The 26,710-nt window shown below is 37.4% G+C and overlaps 1 protein-coding gene across 1 annotated transcript; it reads right to left on the bottom strand.

Annotated features, from left to right (window-relative positions):
• Positions 1 to 1,338: 1,338 nt before the first annotated feature.
• LOC129264364 (putative transcription factor p65 homolog) lies at positions 1,339 to 26,430 on the bottom strand. The gene is made up of 10 exons (XM_054902230.2): positions 25,854 to 26,430; positions 18,801 to 18,973; positions 17,620 to 17,768; positions 15,779 to 16,020; positions 12,126 to 12,221; positions 11,536 to 11,630; positions 10,055 to 10,199; positions 9,281 to 9,376; positions 6,874 to 7,026; positions 1,339 to 6,115 (listed from the first exon to the last, which is right to left on the bottom strand). The coding sequence occupies exons 1-10, from the start codon at positions 25,957 to 25,959 to the stop codon at positions 5,568 to 5,570; spliced, it is 1,803 nt and encodes a 600-aa protein (XP_054758205.2). The 5' UTR covers positions 25,960 to 26,430; the 3' UTR covers positions 1,339 to 5,567.
• Between the last annotated feature and the right edge of the window lie 280 nt (positions 26,431 to 26,710).

Raw genomic sequence — 26,710 nt, 5'->3', positions numbered from 1 at the left:
TTAAAAAAATTATTTAATGTAATTTGAAATTCAATATATGTATTAAGTTGGAAAAAAATAAACTGAATAATTGAACTGTTGAAACACAATAGTATGAAAAACACTGATTTTATTAGGTCATGAGAAGGCAGCGGATGTCATGATTGGAAAGAATCTGGGGACAGGAGATAGAACTGGAGGCCGGATTTAATTTTTCTCTCTTATCCAGGAGGGGAAGAAGAAGAAGGGGAAGAAGAAGTAAGAGATGAAGGAGGAAAAGAGGGAGAAGAAGAAGAAAAGAAGATGGAGGAGAAGAAGAGAGGAAGAAGAAGGGGGAGACAAAGGAGGAACAGAGAAAGAAGAAGAGGAGGAGGAAGGGGAGGAAGAAGGAGGAGGAGACGAAGGAGGAGGAAGGGGAGGAAGAAGGAGACGAAGAAGGAAGAGGCCGAAAAAGAAAAAGAGGAAGGAGGAAAAGAAGAGAGGAAGAAGCGGAAGAAGAAGGGGAAGACAAAGGAGGAAAAGAGGGAGAAGAAGAAGAAGAGGAGGAAGGGGATGAAGAAGGAGACGAAGGAGGAAAAGAAGAGAGGAAGAAGCGGAAGAAGAAGAAGGGGGAGACAAAGGAGGAAAAGAGGAGGAAGAAGAAGAGGAGGAAGGAGGAGACGAAGGAGGAAAAGAGGCCGGAGAAGAAAAAGAGGAAGAAGAACAAGGAGGAGAAGGAGGAGGAAAAGAGGCCGGAGAAGAAAAAGAGGAAGGAGGAAAAGAGGAAGAAGAACAAGGAGGAAACGAAGGAGGAAAAGAGGCCGGAGAAGAACAAGAGGAAGGAGGAAAAGAGGAAGGAGAAGAAGAGGAAGAAGGAGGCGAAGAAGAGAAGAAGCAGGAGGAAAAGAGGGAGAAGAAAAAGAAGAAGAGGAGGAGGGAAGGAAGGAGAAGAGATGAAGAGAAAGACAGGGAGGAAGAGGAATAAGGAGGCAAAAAAGAAAATAAGAGAGCTTATATTGACACATATACATTTAGGAGTCAATGACACGTTTGAATAGGAACCTTTAAATAAGGACGTCCTCAGTTAACATTTACAAGTGTCAATAATAGAAATAGTGTCAATAATAGAAATGCATCTTCAGATAGCCTGAGGAAGACCTCTCCACAGAACCTGGCCAGTGAGTGTGTGCAAGAACACATATACCCCCTACCCCCCCCCCCCGGGTGCTTTGTAGAAAGGCATGGGGCCTGTACTTTTCAAAGTAAATATATTAAGATATTTAATCATAACAGCTGCAAACATAACTAGCTGTATAAAAAAACCATCCACATTTCGAGAGAAAAGAAGAATAACAAGACTAGCTATCAGCATCCAAAATATTCTTTACAATTTTGAATTTATTTTTAGATGATATATTTACATGAAGTTATGTACAAATTTACAAAGACAAAAAATATATGTACTTTGTTGTGACAAGACAAACCTCCCATCTCCTTGGACTAACCTAGTTCAATTAAATCCAAATCTTTACCTTATTTTGCTAATAGGACAGTATCAAAAAGCCAATCCTGTTTAATATACAATGGATTCTCCATTCCAATAACATCACATGTCACCACAATTATCTCGTTATCATTATGATAATCATTTATAAGATCATTATCATTATACTGCTTAAGTTTGTATGTAACAGAGGATAAGCATTAACATTGCAATGAAAATGGGTTTTCCATGGCTCCCTTTTTTTTAGTTTTCAGTATTATATCATTGTGATCATTATCATTACCAATAACATCATCATCATCACCTTCATTATCAATATTACAATTATTTATCATTATCATCAGCATACTAGTATTGTGCCTACCATCTGCAAAAACAAGATTAACATTTTGGTATATTTGTCATATTTCTCTCACACCCCACCCCTTTAAGGACGTTCCATGTCATTTTCACCAAATTTTGCAAAGTTACTTTAGCACCTAATTATTCCAATTATGTAAAAATTAACATGGGTTCATGTGCTTGATTTTTTGCTCCCAAGCTTTGAAGTTCACCCATTTGAAAGGTCTCGAGAAATACACAATAAAAATAATTTTGTTTTTAAACCCTACGAGATCACAGCGTTCAGTTTAAACCTCTCTTACTCAGTCAAAATCCATCTAAATTTCACCAAATTTTACATTATAGTCCAGATTTACTTACTATAAAGAATCAACCCATACTGCTCTTCGTTTGTCATTTAAAGAGCAGCGGCACCTTCAGTTTTAAAAAAGGTGTGAGACGACAAAAACATATATCTAAAATATTTTACAACAAATGCTGCACTTTATTAAAAACCCATGTCATTTTGCATGGTTGTAGAGAAACGTATACTAAATATGTGTGAACATTAAAAACTAGGGGTTCATGTGCTTGTTTTTTAAATATCAACACTTTTGTTGGAACAAATGTGCTTTTAAAAAGACAAATAACGCGGCAACAGGCTTGTATCCTCATAAAGAAAAATTCTACTCCACTATCCCATTTAATCAAACTTGACGTCATATTTGTCATACTTCCAAGCACTGCAGAGTAAAGTATTCTGAGAAGGTAGAGGCATTTAAAAAGTTATTTCTAGTTCAAAGCTTTGTAAAATAACACATCTTGATTTGCTGTTAGATTGCAGATGCTTGGAAAAATCAGCTGATACCTGTAGCTGGTCAGTAACCTGTTTACTTATTGTGACGTCAATGCGCATGAGTAGAATATGCACAGCACGCAGATAGGGATGCGCACAAACATAACTGGAGAACATCCTAAAATGCTTCCTTTGTACCCAAATGAAAACCTAAATATATATTCAAAATTTTATTCTTCAAATGGCTTTATAATATCTCTCTCTGCCGATTTTGGGGGATGGTTTGTCTTGAGCTTCAAATTGGCATTAACATGGCATTTTCTACACTCTAAAGAAAAATCATCTTAATAAATATCAAAGGAGTACAATACATTCTAACAGTGGAATGACGAGGTGATATCAAGCAATTTTTAGAGTACTTTACTTTATGAAAATTAACAAACAAATAAAGCATTATATGCTTAATCTAAAACACATAACATGAAGGAACAGGACAATTTATATATATACTTTAAACAATTCTTAAAACTTTTGCTACAATTATATGAAAAAGATAAAAGTATATATGCTATAAAATAAACAAATATTAACATACAATGCTACCATTACAAATTACAATAGCTATCATACAACATACATAATACAGGTTTTTACAGGAAAAAAAATTGATTCAGTTTTTCTGATTTACATTTCTCAGTCTTTAATGAGAAACGGATAAAAACAAACATGACTTTAAGTCTGAAAAAAAAAATTCTATTTAGTTTTTCTGATTTACATTTTTCAGTCTTAAACAACAGAGGGACAAAACAAACATGACTTCAAAAGTGAACAGAACATTTTAATGTTATAAAACTTCTTTGTCACTATCAATGTAACAATTCATACAATGATTTCTTTCCTTTCCCAAAAGAACTCAGCAACTTGAGGATCAATCATATTAACATTTGTCTTTTTCAGCTTCCTCACATAGGAAGATCAAAATAGAAGTTGCCTTTAATGCATCATTGCTCTGCCACTATTCAAAAAACATATTTAGCTTTGCAAGATTATCGATATTATAAGTATTTATATATTAACAGACTCTGTCTGTCGCTACATGTTCATAATATACACTATACAGTTTTCTCCACTTCCAACACCATCTAAACTCAAAAGCAAAAACGCTATACTTTCAAGAATAATGATAAAAACAAAATATGCACTAATAACATAGTTCCATGATAGAGTTAATAGATAGTGTATGACAGAGTAAGGATAGAGCATGATAGAGTAACATATAACGCAAAATAAGGAATTTTATAGTACAAATGGTAAATCAACCACAATTTAACATATAACAAGAAAAGTATGTTATTCTATAGTACAACTGATAAATCAACAAAAAAATATTACTACTCATCTTTGGTTCTAAACCATCCTACTCCATTTCTTAATCCAATCTAATAATTCTGATTAGTGCTACATGTTAGCACATGTTGACATCAACTATGAAAAACAAATAACGTACACAGATTATACACCTCTCTTCATTTTTTAAGACAGTGTATGAAATGGTGTTTATACATCTATTTACATTTAAAGGTACATGTCACAATGGAAATAAAAGAGACATTTCTTTGAAGTTGTTGTTATTTATGAGATTTCTATCTGATGGCAGTTCATAATTAAAAAAAAAAACACTTTCCACAGGGAGTGCAGGAGTGGATCCAGATTCAAGCTCTTACGGGCGAATTTGTCACGAAAATTTGACAAGCACAAAAAAAATAGGAAAAGGGTCATCGCTCACAAATGGAGGTATCTTTTGTATTTTACGGGGTGTGCAATGGAGGCATTTTACAGCAGTGCACTGTTCTCTTTCCAAATTTGACGGGTGCGTCCACACCGTTTCCCACCCTCCTGGATCCACACTTGGAATCATGGGTGACAGAGCAGAGGATTATCCTTATACTGGGGGGGGGGGGGGACGACGCAACAATAGATGTCCCCCCATGAACAAAGGATAATCTTCGGCTCTGACGCCTATGCTTGGAGTAATACAAAATAAAAGCTAAATCCTGTCCCTTTATCCTTCTCTCCTAATATGGCCTAATATAAGAGAGGAATGCCAGATCATCGCACATAAAAAAGTACATAATTTACATTTTGATGAGCAAGTACAACAACCACACAGAAAATTTATCAGACAAAACACAATACTGATGAAATTATTTACAGATGACACTTTTATCACTTATCATCACACGAGTGAATGATCGTAGCTAATCACATGCACTACTTGGGTCATGCTTATGTTCTTCAAAGTAAGTGCAACGAGTGAGCAGCAAAAAGCATAACATGCATACCAAAATTAGTATGACATTTGTAACATAGGCAAATTGAGTGCATGAAATATTGAGCATGATTTTATACACCCCATGCTAACCGAGTCAAGGACCCTCTGGCGCATATACATAAGGAATGCTTTCCACATTTGCTACACTATAGCAGTGATGATGTCATAATGGTAATGCAGCCTTGCGTAATAAGACTGGGTTTCTTAAAAATCCCCTGAATTAGTAACCACTTTTCTTGCCAAATATTCACATAAAAAAAGATAATGTATGAATCTCAGGTATTTACAATGTTGTGCACACTCATATGCATTATTTGTGAACTACTCTGTTAAAATGCCCTCGAAAAAATAGTGTTTTTGTATACTCAGTCACTTTCCATGCATGCCAAGAAATAGCTGCATGTATCGCAACATATTACTTGCATACAGTGAATGATTCATAACGTATCAATGAATAAACCAGCCAATTGAAAACTATTTTCCAGATTTTGATTTCTTTTTATACATGTAAGGAAGATGAGGGTTCCATGCATAAAAGATACCTGGTTTTGTATATACAATAAAATTTCAAAGCAAGCATAAATCTCTTAATTTCCTAGATTGAATCGATGTCAAATCTTTCTCGGAATTAGGAGTCATGAAAGTTCTTACGATTGCTATCCCATCGGATTATTGTTGCTATTGTTGCTGTTGCTTGTATTATTTCTCTCCGTATCGGAGCCCTCAAATGTGCTAAATACGATATCACTTCCGACGTCCTGGTAGGCAGCAATGTCTATTGTTTCCAGAACACTGTATGTTAAATCATTCAGAGATGCAGTATCTGGCATTGGCTCGACAATAACGCGCTCACCGCCTCCGGTGGCCCCTCCAGACACGCCTGCAGACGAACTCATGAGCTCAAAAGCTATGGCGTTTATTCTCTGAAGGCTGGTGGTGCGTTCCTCATCGACGGAATCTTCCTCCATCGGTTGAGCCGTCGCCAGGGACCTCAAAAATGCTTCGTGTGGGATATCGAGGGTACCTTGGTCGGTGCTCACTGGCTGGTGCTGATGTTGCGTCACGGTGCTGGAGCTCATGTGGGCTCCGCTTGTGTAGGTGACCGGTATGTTGTTGGTATCCTGTACCTGTGCGGTGCCGCCGGTGAATGTGAAGTCACCAAAAAGAGCCTGGGGGTCATCACTCACACCAAGAGATGGGTCCCCTAAATGAGAGAATCGGAAAACCATAGGGTTATATACCTGATTGAGATTCCTCTTCAACAAGAAATACTGGGGCATGTATTCTGAAGTCCATTTTATCTTAAGCCAAGTTCTAACTCTGTGCTAAAACTATGGAAAGCCAAAAATGTCTAAATTTAGTTTATATTGTTTATTTCTTATGTTTGCTACACTCTTCTTTAACTATGTTATAATGGCAAAGAAAGCAACTTTGGTTATTATTCCAGGACAATTCTGAATGATTCGAGGGTCAAATGAGCCGACTGATATGACCTCTAATGATAGAAATTTCTGTCACAATTGGCTACCCATAACCTTAAGACTAGAGTGCAAACTAAACCCAAGCTCAAGATACGGACCTGAGTTTTTCCTGTGTTGTTGTAATGTCAAGTCCCGAAAATGAAAGTTTGAGTGGATAAGAGTTCACGGGTGCAATAACTTACGCCGGGAAGATCAAATAATTGGAGTAAAATATATGAGTAGACAGGTCCAGGGTTTGAATCCCAACGCAACAGTTGCGCAAAATGGCACGGCATTCGTCTACATTTCCCACACTCCACCCAGGTGTAGTAGATTCCTTCAATGTTTGAGTGCCTGGGCAACCCACCTTACGCTGGAGTAATACCAGTAATAACATCATGCTAAGCAGGCCCTGCTGGGAGAACAGTTTTTCAAAACTGAAGTGGCTACCCTGGGTAAACTATTACGTTATCAATCATTATTAAATACTCATTTTCCTTACCTCTCATGAGATGCTGACGCAGACTTCGTCTGGTGTCTGTTGATGGCATTGTCATGGTAACCGGTGTTAATGAGAGGGTGGATGGTGCATTGGATACTGGATGACTTAATGGAGCACCACTGCAGGATTGGGCACTCGCTCCAAGGGTCTCCGCTACAGACAATAAAAATACAATCATACTTTATCAAATCACAAAGAAATTATATACATAGAATAATTTAATGACTTACATCTCAAAACATATACATTGAGGTTGTACTACACCTAATAGCTTGTTGTACGCGAGCAAATGGGAGGCTGAATGTCAAACATTCATACCGTTGCACAAGTAATGTCCATAATGTATTATATAACTCAAAAGAAGATTCTTGCCATCTGATTGGTTGAAAGGTGTTCAATATTTGGTCCATTCTTTACTGCGTGCATTTTGTAATTTTCCATTGCACGGTGACCATGCATTTTTGATTTTTCCATTGCACGGTACGCGCGCTAGCGCTCCCTCAGTATAATCGTGTGTATGTCTACTTACCTTTTTGTGTATGTGTGTGTGTGTTTGCCCGCATGAAGTTAGCGCAGATCAAACTGACTGTGCGCGCTCGACTCAGATCCATGAAGCAATGCACGTCACAAACATGAAAGCAAAGGGCTGATGAGCTGTCGATACATGGTGTAATCCACCGACTAGCAATTATCAGAGAAAAGGAGTTGCTGGAAATAGGCCAACCTAATCTTTATCTTTTTTATTCCTTTTTTACATTTTTAAAAACTTTGTAACTTATATGAGTTATATAAAACAAATAATGAATGTAAATATTTGTGCAATGGAAAGAATATTTACATTCGATGAAAGATTAAAAGTTCCATTCAACTCGGCTAACGCCTCGTTGAATGGAACTTTACATCTTTCATCTCATGAAAATATTCTTCCCATTGCACGCATACACATTCATTATTTGTATACTGTTGCATGGGTCAGGAAAAGGTGACATCACTATGAAAATATGATTTAACACATTGCATGGGCTTAGTAAATGCACTGCTGCTGCAGATCCGATGCACGTTTGAAGGATTTTCCTTTCGCTTTCAAAATTTCCTTTCTTATTTTCATAGATTCACGTCGGGAAAAAAAATCATTGTTCATATTTTCGCTAACTTGCGATGTGTTGTACAACACAAATAGCGAATATTCTTATTCATGCAATAGCGCGAGATGTCGCATTCGATGAAAGAAATGGACACTACATTCAACTAGGCTAATGCCTCGTAGAATAGAGCATCTTTTTTTTCACCTTATGCAATATTTTGCACCATCACACGAATGCCTATTCGCTATTTGAATAATAATAAATGGAACAATCATAGTCTCCCACAAGTGCTTATTTGTTCTGGCATTTTTCAGTGTCGTTCAGCTATGCTTTCATGGTTTCACAGAGTTAGGTTTACGTAAGTAAACTAGATCTAGATCTTTAATATTTTGACACCCGACTTTACTTTCAGAGACTCTTACGAAATCATTGTTGGGTGTAACTACAGGTGACACAACATGTGCTCCTGCGACAATTGCTCCAAGCTTAAAGGGATGGTCCAGGCTGAAAATGTTTATATCTAAATAAATAGAGTCAAATTCAAATGCTGAAAATTTCATCAAAATCAGATAACAAATGGCGAAGTTATTGAATTTTAAATTTTATAAATATTTTGTGAAAATGGTTATATGCACATCGTCATGAATGTTCATTAGGTGGGCTGATGATGTCACAGTCCCACTTTCCTTTTTCTTACGTAATTAATCATAAATGTTCCATTTTTTCATAAATGTGTAAATGATGTTTCTCCATTATGATGAAATATGTTGCAGCAATAAATAACTAATGCACTTAATCAGTTGTCAATCCAATTGTTCAGTTCTTCGTAGAAAATTTTTGAATAAACCTAATTTCATATAATAAAATACCAAAGAACAAGTGGGGATGTGACATCATCAGCCCATCTAATGAATATTCATAAAGACATGCCTAGAACTATATAAATGAAGTTAATTATTATTATTATTAACTGTTTCACCGGAATAATGCAAATCTTTAAAATTCAATAACTTTGATATTTGTTATCCGATTTTGATCAAATTTCCAGCATTTTGCTCTGTGGATTTTACTCTATTTATTGAGATAGAAATATCTCCAGCCTAGACCATCGCTTTAAATCTCATCTAAGATGTAGGGTTAGTGTGAGGGTTGCAATAGGATATCATGTTAGGGTTTGGTTTAGGGTAGGGTATACTGTTAAACCCAGTGTTGAAGTTGGTAATATGATTAGTGTGTGGAATTTAAGAGTGGAGCAACTGTTGAAAGAGCAAATGTCATGGAACCCAACTACACGAACTTGGCTTTAGATAGGAATAACTTACTCTTGACTGGTCGGCCACTGTTGGCGAAATATCTGTTGTATTCTTCTGGTGGCTTGTGAGACAGCTTTCTCTTTTTCTTCTCAATATCTCCAAGTCCTGTAAACAGAGAATGAGACATCATTTAAAGATAAATGCAAGCTGTGGCAATGATTTCAAAATGAGTTTGTACAGAATCTAATAATACATGATTTGTCAATTTTATTTCACGGGTCCAGTCTGGGTCTTCAACATCATTATGCATAAATACCAAATTAAATGCTTACATTTGATGGGGATACATCAACTACATAGACAAAAACAATACTTATTGTCAATGAAATACACTCTTATTTATAAGATTTTCTTTTTGAAAGCAAAATAACCACTCTAAGTAAATAAGCACAACATATTGATCATTGTATAAATATCCACCTATAAATGAAAAATGGAGTAAGGTTTAAGCTCCCAATCCACTGGGCATATTAACACAAAAATAATCAAATTTTACGGTTTCTAAAATCAAGCCTTTTTCCTGATCGGGGGGGGGGGGGGGGGGGTTGGGGAGGGGGTGATTCACAAAGATTTAAGTGTGACCAACAGTTGCATGTAAATTCATAGTTGTGTGCTGTATAAAACGCATCAACTGCATAGGTTAAATCATGCCCAGAGGACATACTACTGCGTATAAATCAACAACCGTAGATTACATGTCGCGTTGGCACTAAACATGACTTTAAGTCACACTTGAAACTTTGTGAAAACACCCCCCCATGAGGAAATTGTTTTCAAATTTACCAAGGACAGATTCCCGTGGCTTGTAGGTGAAAGTCATGTCCATGCTCGAATCATCATCCGACGGTCGGTAGAGGTGAAAACTAACCTCCACTGCAGCCTTGATGTTCTGATTCACAAAGCGAGGCGTCTTGCAGACAATGGCAAACTGAGAAATGAACCCAACATATAATAAAGAAATGATTAACATAATATTCTGATTTCATACAGTACTTGACACATCAAAAAGTCTCAAAAGCGCTTTACAGACAGTATCACCCTAGTCATCGGATCCTGGCTTGCCTGCACACAATGTATGCATCGTTCTCCACTCCCTGGGGAGCATTCCAACAAGCGTTTCCACAAGTTGAATTGCTAGGCATACGACATAGGGTTTCACATCCTACTTGGTAACCACTTAACACCAAGAGGGAGCAAACATTTATCTTTCAGTCTCCAGGCAAGAAGGAGGAAATGGTGGTGTAACAGGAAGGAATACGCAATGCTTTGGATATCATTTACTACCATGAAACGTAATAGCGCAGCAATTCATGATTAACAAACATATGGTACGATTTTATGACCATCAAGACAATGCATTTCCTGATTTTGTATTAAATGCAACAGGTAAACGCACTATCAAATTAAGTTATCAATATATTAACATGGTGGCTTCTTCAGACAGCAACAAGATCATAAAAAAACTATGCATGTTAAGACATCATGATGATGCTGGTTATATATTCTTCTAAAGATCTGAAGCAAATTCAATATAAGACGACAAAGTAGATATTGTTATTGATTGATTGCATTTATTCTTTTTCATTCCAAAATTTAACAAAAGTTACAATGTATAGCAAAACACAAAAGTATAATATACAGAAATGAAAAAAGGGAACCCACTGGAAAGCAAAGCTTGTTAGTATGGGTTCCCTGCAATAAATAGTTAATAAAAGTATATCTTTGATCAATGAAATTCAAATCGTAAATTAAAAAGGTTTGTACAATGAAAAAGAATACTAGTGGGGTCAAGCTTGTTATGCCTACTATGTTACAATTAATATGTTACTAATATCATCAGTGTCACCTGCATATGTAAATGGTCATTTATCTGGCATAATGCATAGATTTACTAATGACCAGTGATACGTGGTCATGGGTTAGATGTAATGACTGCTCTTGGTTTTAAGGTTAGGACAGTTTCTCACATAACAAAGATCCACATCCCGATCTTACAAAAGAAAGGACACATCACTTTGCTAGGGTGAAAGCCAGGTAATAGCATGCAGCGCATAGAAACATTGTATTAAGTGCTCTATAATTGTTGCATACTATTATTACTATTATTAGAATAATTACACCACACACACCAATTACTTTTGAAACAGTCCAACTGCCCTCGGCTATGACTCGGGCATGTTAGAGCTGTTCTAAAGGTCCCTTGTGTGTATAATTCTTACTATTAAAAGCCCTGATGAAGTCTATTTATTTGTGTACTAATTTACCTGTCTGTGAACATCACTTGGACTGAATTCACCAAACGCTGACCAGGGTTGGTTTGTCTCTGGGTCCTTCCCATGGAATTTCACTTTGATATCATCTGAAATGAACGACGATTTTATCTTACAACTCAATCATTTTTAACACTCAAATCATGTAAAACAGAAAGTTTGTTATATTAGAAAGCAAAGGGTTGAGCCAATGTGGTATTAGACCAACTACTTGTAATAATAACAATCGAGTTGATTACAATGAGCTTCAGATACGTTTCACATAAAGTCCTTTCCGAAAAATTATAACCATCGGATTTAAACCAGTCATTCCTGCTGGATGTGTGCACATCTTCCACTCTCTGGAGAGTATTCCAGCCAGTCACCATTGAGGTACAAACAATACTGGACAACCTACAGTGAATTTCACATCTTACCAGGTACCTATTTAGCACCTAGCTCGGGAGTGGCAAAATGTGGAATGACGCCTTCTCAAAGGACGGTAGGCGGCGGTGGGATTTGAACCCACGACCCTCTGATACCAAAGTGAGAGTCAGAACCACTAAACCGTGAACTTGCCTGAAAGTAAATAGATGAGAACTCACCCGACTGAACTTTTTCACATAGGATGAAGAGTTCATCACCACCTTCCACGCTGCCAGTATTGGTATTCACACGACAGATAGACAATACCGTATCCTCTACAAAAACAAAATCAAAACAAGACCTTCAATATTAAGACTTAGAGTTCACATATGTCAAAAATAGTAGAACTTCAAAATTTGCAGAAAATTATCACAGCTGTTTAACACCTATACTGCCCAAATTGACAAAAGGTAGCAAGTAACAAAATTGCGATTTCATGAAAATGAGCAAAATGTGCCTCTGGGGACCATTCCACAAAGCTGTTTGTAAGTTAAGAGAGACTCTAAGAACGACTGGTGATCCTTTCTTGCGGTAAATGGTACACACCAAAATGTTCATTGGCGATGGTATAGCGCGAAAGAAAGGTTCTTAAAGTTGCTCTTAACTTACAAACAGCTTTTTGAAACAACCCCTTGGTTTGTATAGTCACATCTGCATATGCATGAAAGCCATATTGCATAGCAGTAGTATGAAATTTGGTGTGGAAGTCAAAATCAATTCATCAAATGTAAACACATGAAATAACTATTTTTTTTGTCAAAGAGAAAGTAGGGCAGTAAAGCATATATTTTTCGTCTTTCTCTCATGGATTTTGTAAAATTCTTTTCTTTTTAACAATCATTTCAATATTGTTACATCATTGTCATATTAAAACCTATTTACTTAAATTTGTGTAATATAAAAATGAATGTGACAAGAATGGTCTGTATAGCCTCATAAAATAAATTCGCAAAAAAAAGAGAACTTATTTAGACTTATAAAAATAAGTATAAAGAAGTTACCCCCCCCCCATTCTGCATCAGTTGGAACAAAGTCATCATAACATGTTTGTGTTTTCACAACATGGCTTCCAGCCAAACTTGGAAGATTCCCTTCTGTCTACCGGCTATATTTCATGCAAATATTTTGGCATTACAATAGACTCCAAATGCCAAAGGGATTTTCATGAAAACACAAGGGCTCCTGCTTTCCTAGAACGTGAACTTCCTGAGGAAGGGCAGCCAAGTTTATTAACATGAAGACATGTCAAAGATGCATCTACTCAATGCATAATTGAATTACAAGTTAAAGGAGGGAAACCTGATGAGTTGGAGCTTCTCCATCCCAATAATGGGATTTTATACTGACTGTTTTTTTACCCCACTATATACATGCAGAGTTCACTAGAGATCCCTATGTCATTGCCTTCTTCAAGCTTACATTCCTCTTCATATCTCGTCTGATTTACAGTCCTTTCTGTCAAAAGTTTAGAATACGACACCTTGCCGCCCCCTCCCCCCCCCACACACATATACACTCTCTCTCTCATTCTCTCCCTCTCTCCTATTTCATGAATTCTCCTCTCAACTTAATAAACCCAACAGTCTTTGAGTCATAAGCCCCGTTCATGCTCTGGACACCTATCATCCTGCAACTCCTGCAAAGGGTCTATGACCCCTTGGTTAATTTCTCCATTTACTTTGTACATTGGTTGAGACCGGGGCTAAGGCTGGCAGAATGAGCTGGTCTCAGATCCATCCGTCTTCAGTATGCTACCCTCAACCTCAAAACCAACAATAAGCCACCAGGCAAATTTTTCAGTTATTTGATCTCTTAAAATCCAACATTTTAGAGTCGCCTTATCCGAAAGAGCAACACTTTTCACTATTCTGTTAAAATTTGAGGTTTTTATGAATCAAACCAATAATGAGATATAAGGGTTTCTTTGACATCATTTTATTCCAGACTGCTGGAAATTAAACCCAGTTTAAACAGTATGCAAGTGCCATGATCCAGTGAACCAACACTTCAATTCTAATTTTCTCCTTCTTTGAATATCACTGAAATTCTTCTTCCTTAAATCAAGTACTTGCGTGGGCTATTGTTGATTAATTTGGACAAGGTATGTATAAATTTACAGCTTAAGGCCTGGTCACACCGCCCGAGCATTGTTGGAGCGGTAGGGAGAGAGGGTCGAATTTCGACAATGATCGTCACCGCTCACAAAATTGGGGAAAAAATCGAAAACATGGGCGTTGCCTTAGCGGTGCACCGCTGAAGCCAGCGTAGCTTTAGCGTTGGTTTAACGGTGGCGAGCGTTGCTTTAGCGGTGACTCGAGCGTTGATAGAGCGGAGTTCTGCGCATGCGGGCGCCGCACAGTGGGCCAGAATGAGTTGAAAGTGCGCCAAAATTATTTTCCGTGTTATATTTTTACTTTAACATGTAGATTAGGGGTAATTTGGGGCGTAGAATCGACTGAACATAATTTAAAGCCCATATGACGTCACTTTGATACCAAATTTTGATTGGCTGCTTAAAACCTATCTGTGAAAAGAAAAATTACGCTAAACAATGTGAAGTATATAAACTTTGTGTTATGTGTTACTTTAAGATTGATCAGAGTGAATGTTGGTTTATGCTTCTCACATGCCTAAAAAGTGTGTATGAGATCCTGAAAATAATTTTATGACATCAAAATGATCATTAGATTAAAAAAATACTTTAAAATCTGAAAAATATTGACCGTGCTTTATCAAGCTGTGTAGACTTGATTAAAACGTAGAGTACATAACACAACGAATGTTTTACTAAGATGAGGGTTTTTGGCTGAAATTATTCTACAAGTAACTTTTATCTCTGGAAGAGGGCTGGGTAGCCCTTATATGCGTTATCAACCTTCATTTTGTTTACATTATGCCCGGAATTTCATGGAAGGGGAATCGTCCCCGCCGTGCAAAATTGCAAAAATGAACGGCAATGTACACCCCACACGGTGCGCTGCGATGACTGCATGGTATAAAAATGACCGTTTTTGAACAGGTTTTTGGGGTGATGTCTCAAGTAAAATCAGCTCTAACATAAAAAAGGGCAGCTGTATTTGGTATCGACTTAGAGCTTAGACACCGGGCGAAATGATGATGATAGAATTTAAACGGAAATCCACGGAAATCAAAACGTTTCTCATGTAAATGCAAAAAACATGGTTTATCAGCCCATTTCGATTCCAAATGAGCTCCTTATTCAGCCAAATTCTGGTACCGCTCCGACACCTCCATACCAACGCTAAACCAAGGTTCATCACCGCAATGGATCGCTACTTTAACACCCAGCACCGTTCCAGCAATCCCGTGTCCGCTCAAAAAACGCTTACAACCGCTCCACCAAAGTTTGTGAACCGTTTAATCACCGGCCGGGCAACGCTGGCGAAGATTTCTGCATTGGCCTAGCGGACCCAAGCGTTCACGATTTTTCGTCTAGCGGTGCCAAACTTTGACTGGGCGTTGTTAGAGCGGTAGTCAACTTTGCTGGAGCGGAAAATTGCCCGCTCCTCACCGCTCGCAATATTTTTAGCAGCTCAAAACTTTCGGAGCGGTAGGAGAGACCATCAGCGGTGGCCGAGCGTATTCGGCGTTGCCTTAACGGAGGCCAACTTTGGTTAAACGGTGGTGAACGGTAGCGAGCGGTGATGATTTTTTCTCTCCACTCCACGACCGCTCCAACAACGCTCGGGTGGTGTGACCAGGCCTTTAGGATCTCCAAATTAATCATGGATGACTTATTGTGGGATTTTTGAGGTGGACAGTCATATACATAATGAAATCCTGTCAATCCATTGAATTTTTTTGTACTCACTCTTGTCATAGATGGGACTTGATGTGATAGGTGTAAGATACCTATCATAGACGCCGGATGATTCCCTTGTCTCAATGTAGACTTCAAAGAAGAGTCGAACAGCCTTCATCTCGTAATTGTGTTTCTTCCCAGTCTTTCCCTTATTTACTTCCATGGAGAGTCTGACATTGGCTTTCTTTCTCTCTGCAAGCGAGTTCTCCACTTCTTTGTTCATCGTTCGCTGCACTCCAATCTTACGAAAGCTGTATAAATACAAAGTAAAGCGATAATCAGGTGTTCTGATGATGGTTTATGAGGGGTACACAAAGTGCAAAGCTAAAGCCAGGGTTATAATGTGTTATGTATCCTCTGAAAATAGCACTTTATAAATCCAATGTTGCTGCTGTTCAAGATGTTGTCATCATCATCTTCATCATCACCATCACCACCACCATCATCACCATCACCACCATCATCATCATCACCACCATCATCATCATCACCGTCATCAATATTATTATCATCATCATCATCATCACCATCATCAATATCATCATCATCATCACCACCACCATCATTATCATTATCATTATCATCATCATCACCACCATTATCTATATTATCACCATCATCATTATTATCATCATCATCATCCCCATCATCAATATCATTATCATTTTTATTTCTTTGCAATGGAATGCATGTATGGTAATTATGAAGTTTACGTAAATGACAAGTTTAAAATAGCAAGCGATCTTTCTTGCTCAGAGCAGATATAGTATTCATATTGCAAAGAAATGAGAAGAGGTGTGGAAAAAAACCCTGCACAACAAGAAGCAAAATACGAAAAAATTGGATGTCTGTACTATCCTATCCTGGCAAAAATATTTTTTTTCATCATATGCCTATGATCATAATGATCGTTCTGAAAAAAAACATTTGTAGTTAATTTTCATGAAATAGGATCTTCGTCTTTCAAAGTTACAATGACTTTTCAACTACGTAACCTTAGATTATGCTTTTGATGGTGATGATGCTGCTCCCGCTGTCAAAAAAGCTTCGCCCACGTCTCCCATCAGTGGCGGATCCAGGCAGGGCATAAGGTGTGTGCGCCCCCTATATATTTTGATAATTGCTCATTGAACATACATTGTAGCTTAGAAATCAAATCAATTTGTCAACTGCGCCCCCTCTACTTCCAATCTTTTTATTTGCACCCCTTCTATTTCAAAATCATGGATCCGCCACTGGCTATGGATAGTCTGCAGGCACAGACCCTTTGTTTTCGCAATTTGCATTGTGCATAATTCAGAGTCTGAAGTAGTGAGACTAGATTCACTATGTACTGTGGCTGGTTCACAGACCGAGCCTTTGGCATCTAGTCTTTACTCTAGAGCTGTTGTAGATTAAAGTGTCAAGTAATTAGTCTGTGCTTGCAGACAAGGTTAGTATGGAGGTGAGACAAACAGGAGATACTTGTTCTTTTGTATTTTATTATATGTAATGAAGTTTATTCAAATTTTTCCTCCAAGAAGTAGAAAAATTGGAATGACAACTGATTTAGTGCATTAGATATTTATTGCTGCAACTTATTTCATTATAAGGGAGACATATTATTCACACAAGTATGAAATAATGAAAAAATTATGATTTTATGTAATAACATAAGAAAACGGAAAGTGGAGATGTGACATCATCAGCCCACCTAATGAATATTCAAGACGACTGTTTTCACCTTTTTTCGGCATTTTGCTCAGTGAATTCTACTCTATGTATTAAGATATAAATATTTTCAGCCCGGACCATCCCTTTAAGAAGCAGTCACCTCAATTTACATGGTACAAAGGATATTAGTTTCTTACACTGCTTCGGGTCTTTGTGGATCGATCATAATGACACAGACGCCATCTTTACAGTTATCTCCGACCAGACGATGGGGATGAGGCTGGGGAGGATCAGTCTTCGTCACCAAGGATACCACTACCCTGGCTCGACCATTCAAATTGGCAACCTGAAAACAAATACAACATTTTCATGGAGCATATTATCAAACATCTAAACAGATGATTTAAAACCGATAGCAACATATTTCCATTTGGTTGGATTCAATTCAATTTTAAGACACTTCATTCCTAGAATGGCCCATTTTTATCAAAAGAAATTAATTATTTACAAGAATTAACAATTTTATGTCTCTGAAAATCGAATAATCATACTGAAAAAGATTACAACTCCAATAACTTGCATCAAGTACTAGCAGGAGCTTTGATTCATTGAATGCGTATTTGAAAAAAAAAACGTTCCAATTTCCCAGGTTACAATGAGCACATCAGATTTATGCGGTCAATAGTAGTTTTGACTGTCAACCCTTGGACAACGGAAAGGTTCTAAATCCTCCATTAGGCAAATTGAGAGACTGGTCAGATGTTTTAGTTTCACCCACACATTTGATTTCCAGTAATATCCACTTCACCATGTCACCATGTCATAAACATTTTCCATCAGAAAATGTCATCATTTACTGCACTTTTAAAGTAATAGATGTCTTCATTTACTGCACTTTTAAATTAATAGATACAAAATGAGACAATCTTTGCCAGTCGCATGTAAAGTTTTAAGTAGTGCTTCTAGCTTATCAGTGTCTCACAGCAATCGCTCCAAAATATTTTAGCAAAGGTTTTATTAAAAGTATGTACCACCTTGCAATCTTAGATCAGCTCTGAAGGATCTTTTACACTGTCCTAGTTTTTAGACCAAGTTTTATGGAGAATGATCCTTTGCCTATGCTGCACCTTAACTTTAGAATACCACCCCATGGTATGTAAAGAACTATTCTACACCCAAATTTAAATCTACCATGAAAACATACTTAATATATTTATTTTCAATGAGTTAGTGCTACCATTGCCAGCAATTTTCAATCTTTTCTTATTTCTTTTCTGTCTTTTTCAAAGAGCGCATAGGAACACATTTTCCAGTGATAAGCATTATTACGACTACTATCCATTCTTCCTATCCCAGAATGCATTTCAAATGAACCTACCCTAATTGTTGGGTATGATGGAAGGTCAGACGTAGATCTTTCCCCGGCGATGCTCCCAGCCTGGCGACCTTCTACCGGGTAGCGGAATCGATGGTCCCTTTGTTTCGGTTGCTCTGTTACCTCAATATGCGGCTCGGAAGTAGCTCGTGTGGGACCAATTGGTGATAGCCCACCTGTAGCAGAAAAGAGGGAACATGAACAATAGATACATATAATGTGATCAACAATTAAACCAGTATGAGCGACACAATGATCTATACTTTTAGCATTGGTAATTGTTCAGTGGAATGATTATTTGGAAGATAATTTTGTTATTTAACCTAAAGTTCTAATTTCTAAGAATAATAGTTGATACACATCTGACCTGGTTGACTATCACAAGTAGAGTGACTTTATTCTAAAAAATCAAAAATATCATCCCAAACTGGATGTATACAAACAGAAGACTGCCATGATATGAATGACCCAAGGTCAAGGGTCAAATCCATGGAGAGTGTAAATGGGAGTGTTAATGGACACTAGCAACACTGAAACTCCATTCGATGAACAGGGATGGTTCATATCAAAACCCCATCATAATCTTGACAATATGATCTAGAAAGGTGATACAATTTTGAATTCAAATGAACAATATTCAATCAATCACATTTTCATTCAAGGGATGAAGACCAATATCTAACAATAAAGCTTTAGTCTATGCAAATGAAAATTCAAGTACATGTATATCTTTTCACAATTATACACATTATCCAGTGCTTGAGGAACTCATTATAATTTTGCATGTTTCTGACCCCCATTCCCGCTTGTTTTCTTCTTTTATGGCACTTGAGATCAGGACTTCAGAGCATACAGAGATAAGAGAATGAAAATGAAACCAAACTCATTACAAAGTCCTCCAGATTATACAAAAGAAACTTTGATACCACTATCAGCACAGAAATGCCAATTTGATTCTCCATGGACATTAATTAATTGAAATCGATAGGCCTGATCAATAATTGGGACATAAATATGAATGCAATAATTCACACATGGCATTTACCTAATAGGTTATGCTCCCCTCACCTTTGAAGGATATGTATGTCCAGCCTACAATACGTTTTAGTTTTGTATTTATTATTTGTTTCATTCTTTAAAACCACCTTTAGTATTGAGCTGTGTTTCAAGTATTTCCTTTATTACCCTTGCCCCCCTACCCTCTCTTTTGATCTCTCCTTTTTATCCTTTCCCTTTCTTTCTCTATCGGACTCCCTCCAGTGTCTGCCCTTCTCCTTTTCCTTTCATCTATGTTCATCCTGTCATCTCTTCTCTCCATCCCGTTCTCATCCTGTTTTTTGTCTCTTAAAACTTGACCCCCATTTTCACTTGTCATCTGGCTTAATTATTGGATACAAAATTCTTTGATGTAATAATTAATTTCATTGTCATTTAATATGTACTTCCATTTATTATCATCACTGGTAGTATGGTTTTGTAATTGTAATGAATTGAGGTTTATTGCAACAATATTATTGAGCTTTTGGCTACAACACATTTCTCTCGATCAATAAACAAATTTTCAATAGAATTGAGAATGTCTATGCTGCCATTTCAAACATGTCACCCAACTGAGAGCATTCCTGTAGCAATAAGACCGTTTCATGTGAAGTGGGTTTTGAAAACCAGTTTTAGGATTGGAATGAGAACGGTGTCCAAGATGAAACTGCAGTGAAGTAAGTCTTCTTTTTATTACCACCAGTGTTCTATCTATGAACATGAAAGTAGGCCTATCATATCGAATGCCGAAATGAGAAATAAACTAAAGTTTAGCATAAAACCAAACAAAGTGAACTCAATACGAAACCAAGATTTGTTACATGCTTTTTTAAACATGTAAATATGCAGGAAGTGGAAGTACGAAAGTTTCTATCCCTTGTCAGTGGTTGATACATGTAGGCCTACAATAGTACACAGGGGCCGCGGAAGCGGGGGGCTGGGGGGGGGGGTCATCAGCCCCCCACTTTTTTTCCAAAACCGTGTACAAAAACGTAAAAATAACCATAGGATTGTGATATTTTGCATGGTCAGCCCCCCCCCCCACTTTGAAAACCGTTCCGCGGCCCCCGATACATGTCACATTCAAAATTGAAAAGTTTTATTTCATTGTACTTACAGTAGTATACATAAAAGAATTCACCAATGTTCATGACTAAGACATCATTAAAGATTTCAATATCCATCCTCACAAGATGAGAAGTTCCGTTACCTAACTGAAAAATTCCACACAACAATCCACATCCAGGGGCCTCACCTTGTTACAAAAAAAATTCAATAACAGTTTAAAGCTACTGAAATTCTTCAATCTGATTCGTTGAATATAAACTTGTTATAGAATTTATGCAGTTATCGTAAAAATTCTTTATTCAACACGGCCCAGCTCTTCTTTCTCCGATGGCTGCCCACAGAATGACTTCATTCCAAATATCAAAGAAGACAATTTTCAGGGAATTCATATCAAAACCGGTGAACGACAAATAAGAAGGGATTCTGATACATGTAGAAAGCCTGAACAAGAGTCAACACCACAGATTATTAAAAAGGGGGAATAAGTTGCATCGGGGGGGCAGCGGAAGGGGTACCTACATCGAAATCTAAAATCATATTAAAGATTTGAGAATTCAAGCATGGGCAATTAACATTCAATTTTTTTTATATTGCTCCAATTATCCAAGCACAACTTGGAGCAGTATTATGTCCATGTACTGCTCCATTTCTCCACTTATTACTATGCTATAAGGACCATTTTGACGTTCCAAGGAAAGAAATCATAAACAATGGTCAACTTCCTCAATTATCACTAATTCACAGCCAATAAATCTTGACGAAATCATGACAAAATATAAAAAAATATATATATATAGGACAAAGAGAAAGTTCTCTTAATCTTTTTTTTTTGGGGGGTACAAAGAAAACAATTCAACACTAACCATGTCTTGTTAATTCAGCTGCAGTGCAATTTTGCTGATATAGTAGATGTATTGCTTAATTTGTAGTCCTTGTATTTGTATTTTTGATATCAAATGCGAGCATCATATTTCCATTAATTGGACAATAAATTGTATCAATCAATCAATCGATAATTTAGGTTCTAAAGACAATATTGGAAGGCCTGGAATAGGATATAGTGAAATAGTGGAAGATTCACCAGAACAGCAAGTTTGGAGTTCATAAAAAAAAATTATTGAAAACAAATTAAATAAGAATCAAATACCAACTGATTTAATAGACCTTTGCAGCTCTAGTGCTGTCAGAAACAGGCAATATTTTGAAAGGGTTTGCTATTGATGGATCGCACATTTTTAGTTTACAATAATCAGTGATTACCTGAACTGCCATTTGGCAACCTAAAAAATGTATAGGTTGTCCGGTTGGCAAACCCCCCCCCCCCAAAAAAAAAAGAAGTTAAGTGAGAGCCCTGTGGCTTAGGATTCCTAACAACGTATTTCAAAAGTATCTACATGTATAGTAAAAAGAAAGTGGCATATGTAGTAAAGTACAAGAATAATTTTATTAATAATAATACTTTGTTAATAATCTTATAAAGTGCAATATCAATCTATGACTGCTTAAAGCTCTTCAAAATAATTATTACCCAGTCACTGGATTCATTTTTTTGTTGTTGCAAATAGCGGCCTGTTAGGCCAACACATGCTAAACCAACCACATCGAAGTTTGTTTCGCACCGGTACCCAATTAGCACCTGGGTGAGAGTGGATTGACTCCTTGCCAAAGGGTGCTAGGCCAGGGTGGGATTTGATCACACGACCCTCTGATTACAAGGCGAGCTGAGTCAGAACCACTACACCACGGCGCTTAATTGACGAAGTAATGTATAATAACTGTCCTGATTTACAAAAGTGTGTAACTTCAACCTACGGGTTACATCTAGTACCTGAATAATGACGCATGCACACAAAAAAACACACACATTGTTTACAATCCATGTACCACCAGTGTCCACCACATACATATAGACCTACATGTAATACAATGAATCCATATTTGATATGCATGTATGCCTGTGTACTACCAGGTACCAACTACCAAAAACATTTAGTTTCACTTTGACTAATACAGAAGGACTATTAAATCATGTTGCAATATCCTTTGAGCAGTTAAACAAGCTCATAATATTCCCCTTTCTAGACCCATGTAACACCTGCATCCTGTCATATCTAATGGATGAAAAAAAAAGAAGAAAAAAACAGTTTTTGAAAAAAAAATTGATTAATAAAATCTGCTTTTTTTAAAATTTCATTTCAAATAATTTCCCCCACTGTAATGATGAATTCCCTCACTGTAATAATGATGTAATCACTATTATCATCATCATCATCATCATCCTCGTCATCATCACCACCACATCCACCATCATCATCACCATCATCACCACCATTACTATCATCATCATCATCATCATATCATCAGCAGCAGCAGCAGCAGCATTATCATTATTTCATGAAAATGAAAAATATTTACTCCCGATTTAAGCAGGGCAACTATATGTATTAAAGCACCCATAAAGAAATTATAGACCTCACCTGTCTATAGTAAAATGAAGGGACATCTTCATGCACTCGTTTATACATGATGTGGTTGGGTAGGCCCAAATAGACATATATGTTCTTAAAATAATCTGTATTTTTAATTCATTTATCATCATGATCAGCCTCCCCCCCCCCCCTAAAAAATGGCAACAAATACTGTCCAGACTGCCTAATACTGTCCAATGGGTGATTTGTCAAAAGCGTTTGTGAGCTTGCATGTGTGTGTGGGGGGGGGGGGGGCTTGCTTTGGCAGTCAATGAGGTCATATACAGCATAACTTAAGATCAATCAGGCAGGCTGGGGATTAGAATAGTATTTCAGACATTATTTCTCTTTACCATACACACATTGAAATATACTAAACATGTAAATAAAGTCCCTAGAAATCAAACAGCTCAAGTATATTTTCTCTTAAAATGACAGGTATAACAACACACCAACTTAAAGAGTGTTTACAAAGAAATATATACATTGTATGCATTTCAGTGCAATCACCTCCAGGGTCTGAAAAGGAAGGCTAGGCATGAGTAATGCAGGCAAAGGGGAATCCCCTTTTCTTCCACCTACACACAAACTCTGCATGATACGCAAGATCATTGCTGGTATGTAATACTATATGCATGGACCATGCTTCTATCCGTGTAGGCCTACAGTGTACCATCTGTGTGTCTAACGACTGTATTACATATATAATCTGTAGGTTTCACTTTGGCATCAGGCTGAATGTAAACTCTATATTTATGACAATATCATAAGACCAATTACATTGCATTTACTATCCTGTGTTTCAAATTGATACATATCTGTTTTCAGCCAATAGCCAATAGGCTAATGGATCTAATTAGGAGAACGTTTTTTGATCTTCACAAGGAGAAATTCTTACTCCTCTACAAAGCATTGATTCGACCTTATTTGGAGTATGCTCATGCAGTATGGAGTCCATACTAAAAGAAACATATTCAAGCACTAGAAAATGTACAAAGAAGGGCCACTAAGTTGGTACCTGAAGTAAAGAACCTTCCATATGAACAAAGATTGATTCAACTAAAACTTCCTACATTAGCATATCGCCGTGCGCGAGGAGATATGATCGAAACATACAAGTTATGTCACAGGTATGACCAGGAGGTAGTGCCAGATTTGGGTCAGGTGCATGGGCCTACCAGAGGTCATGATAAAAAATTGTACATTCCGAGGTCAGTAACTGAGAAACGTAAGAATTCTTTTTACAGAAGAATGAGGAAACCTTGGAATAGCCTAAGTAATGAATTAGTAAATGCACCCAGTGTCCACAGCTCCGAGAATGGACTGGATAAGTATTGGAGATGTGAACCTGTGAAGTACAAGTTTGGCGCTGACCCACCAGGACATGATCCGGCCAACCTAGAGCTAGACAGAACTTGGAGCTGAATATAGTCTTAGACTGCGTATATGTAGGCCTATATAGGCCTATATGTTTTCTTTGTCAATGAAAACTGAATAAGTAGTAGACATAAAGAGTTGACATAAAGATCAGTACCATATACATCATGAGAGATAAGCTGATTATAATTCAAAGGAAGATTTGTGTATGCACAAAGATTGTGGGCATTTCAGAATGATTAAATATCAGTGAGAATCGCATGTACTGCAAGCAGAAATGCACATGTATATATCATCTAAATTATATTTTGAAGGGGGTGTGCCTCACGAAACCCTGAAATGGGGGTCTAAGGAACTGACCACAAGGGTAAAATACGGGGTCTTGGGAACTAAATATATACTGGGCGGTGTGAAAAACAGGGTCTACGGAACGGGATCGCAGTACAGTAGTTATGGTACAAGCTAGCGCTGTGCATGTTTATGTGGACGCTAGCAGTGCATGGAGCTGCTAGCGGAGGGAGTTGTGAAGCCGTGCGTGCAGCTCTCGCATGCGGTGCTTGCGCTGGACAGTTTTGGCCGGGCTAGGGAACCGAGATGTTTCGTAACGGGGGTCTTGAGAGCGGGGCGGGGCGGCTTTTGAATGATTTTTTGTCATTCGGAGTATCTACAGAACTGAAATAGGGGGTCATTAAAGCGGCACGTCCCCGTACCACCAATATATGTAAGGCCTCTCTCCAATAACATTAGGCCTATATACAATCCCTGCGATCTCTCGCCGAGTCACAGAAAGTCTAAAACATAGCCAGTCTTTGAACATGGCATCTCAGGGATAAAATGCCTTGCTTGGCGGCGCAATTGCTGTGGCTGGGTTTCGGACCCCCTCAAGTTCGGGTGTCATGTGTACCAAAAGATATTCAGAGGGGTACTGTTTGTAGTCGATGTCTTCAGTTGAGGTAGACTGGAGGGGTAGTATGCGAGAAGAGTTTGAGACTGGGACTAGTAGTTGTGTTTACATAAACAATGTGTGAGAATACAATCACGATTTTAAACGTGAACCCGTTTCCAAATCCTTACCCTGACCCAGTGATACCCACGGACTACTCACCACAATGATCCCCTATCATAAGATCCTTGAGATACACCGCAAAGAGATCTGCATCTGGCGATACAGGTTCCGTCTTAATCGGTGGATGATGATAGTAACTATTCATCTTGGCAAATATGTCAACACTGTCACAATCTACAATAGTGGTGTCAGTTCAGCTTTTTAATGTAGCACACAACAATTTATGACATTCTGACCAAACAGAGTCATCCCTGAAGCAATACTATATGCACATGGACATGAAGCGCTACTCTCTAAACTGTGGTTAATGATGTCATGTGCGTGAAAATGCTTCAGTTAATCGCCATAAACTATTTTTTCACATGATATTCCATCGGCATAATTAATCAAAAATGCAAGTTAGTTGAATTAAAGGAGAACAACTCATGAAAGTATTCCTATTAGATATCCAATCCGCTAAAAGAAAATGGATTCAGAACTTCTGTAGAGTACATGCACATCCTTGTCACACACCATCTGTTACTAAAGTGATAGGTTATATCAATTACATAGATCACAGAATCATTATCAGACACTAAACTGTATGCATGATGTCATGCATTATTAGCGCACGCACAGAAAGCAAAGTCCTGTTTCAACAACTATTAAAAGCATTTCCTTGAATCTATGCATATGAAGTACCAACTTCCTTTTATGGAATACAGAGATTGTATTCAGAGAATCCACAGTCTTATCTTAATCAATGTCTTGAAATTGTTTTCCGACAAGAGTATCAATTGATTTTTTGTTTCAAACTACTTTTTTTCAATCCAATTATATTTTCTATACATGTAGCACTTAATTAATTATTGGAAGTTTGTCTTTCTAAGGATGATATTGCCTGAATGAAGTTGAAA

Source organism: Lytechinus pictus, chromosome 7 (genome assembly GCF_037042905.1).
Source record: "Lytechinus pictus isolate F3 Inbred chromosome 7, Lp3.0, whole genome shotgun sequence".
Taxonomy (NCBI): Eukaryota; Metazoa; Echinodermata; class Echinoidea; order Temnopleuroida; family Toxopneustidae; genus Lytechinus; species Lytechinus pictus.
The sequence above is the reverse complement of the archived record's forward strand: the minus strand, read 5'-3'. Positions and strand labels throughout refer to the sequence as shown.

What these genes read in the sequence shown, in the direction of transcription:
- LOC129264364 (XM_054902230.2), bottom strand. Translation starts at nt 25,959, where the DNA reads ATGAATAGTTACTATCATCATCCACCGATTAAGACGGAACCTGTATCG. An exon ending in CATCATACCCAACAATTAGG is followed by an intron (nt 17,769 to 18,800) that starts GTAGGTTCATTT and finishes ATTTGTTTTCAG; the next exon opens with GTTGCCAATTTGAATGGTCG. An exon ending in ATGTGAAAAAGTTCAGTCGG is followed by an intron (nt 11,631 to 12,125) that starts GTGAGTTCTCAT and finishes CGTTCATTTCAG; the next exon opens with ATGATATCAAAGTGAAATTC.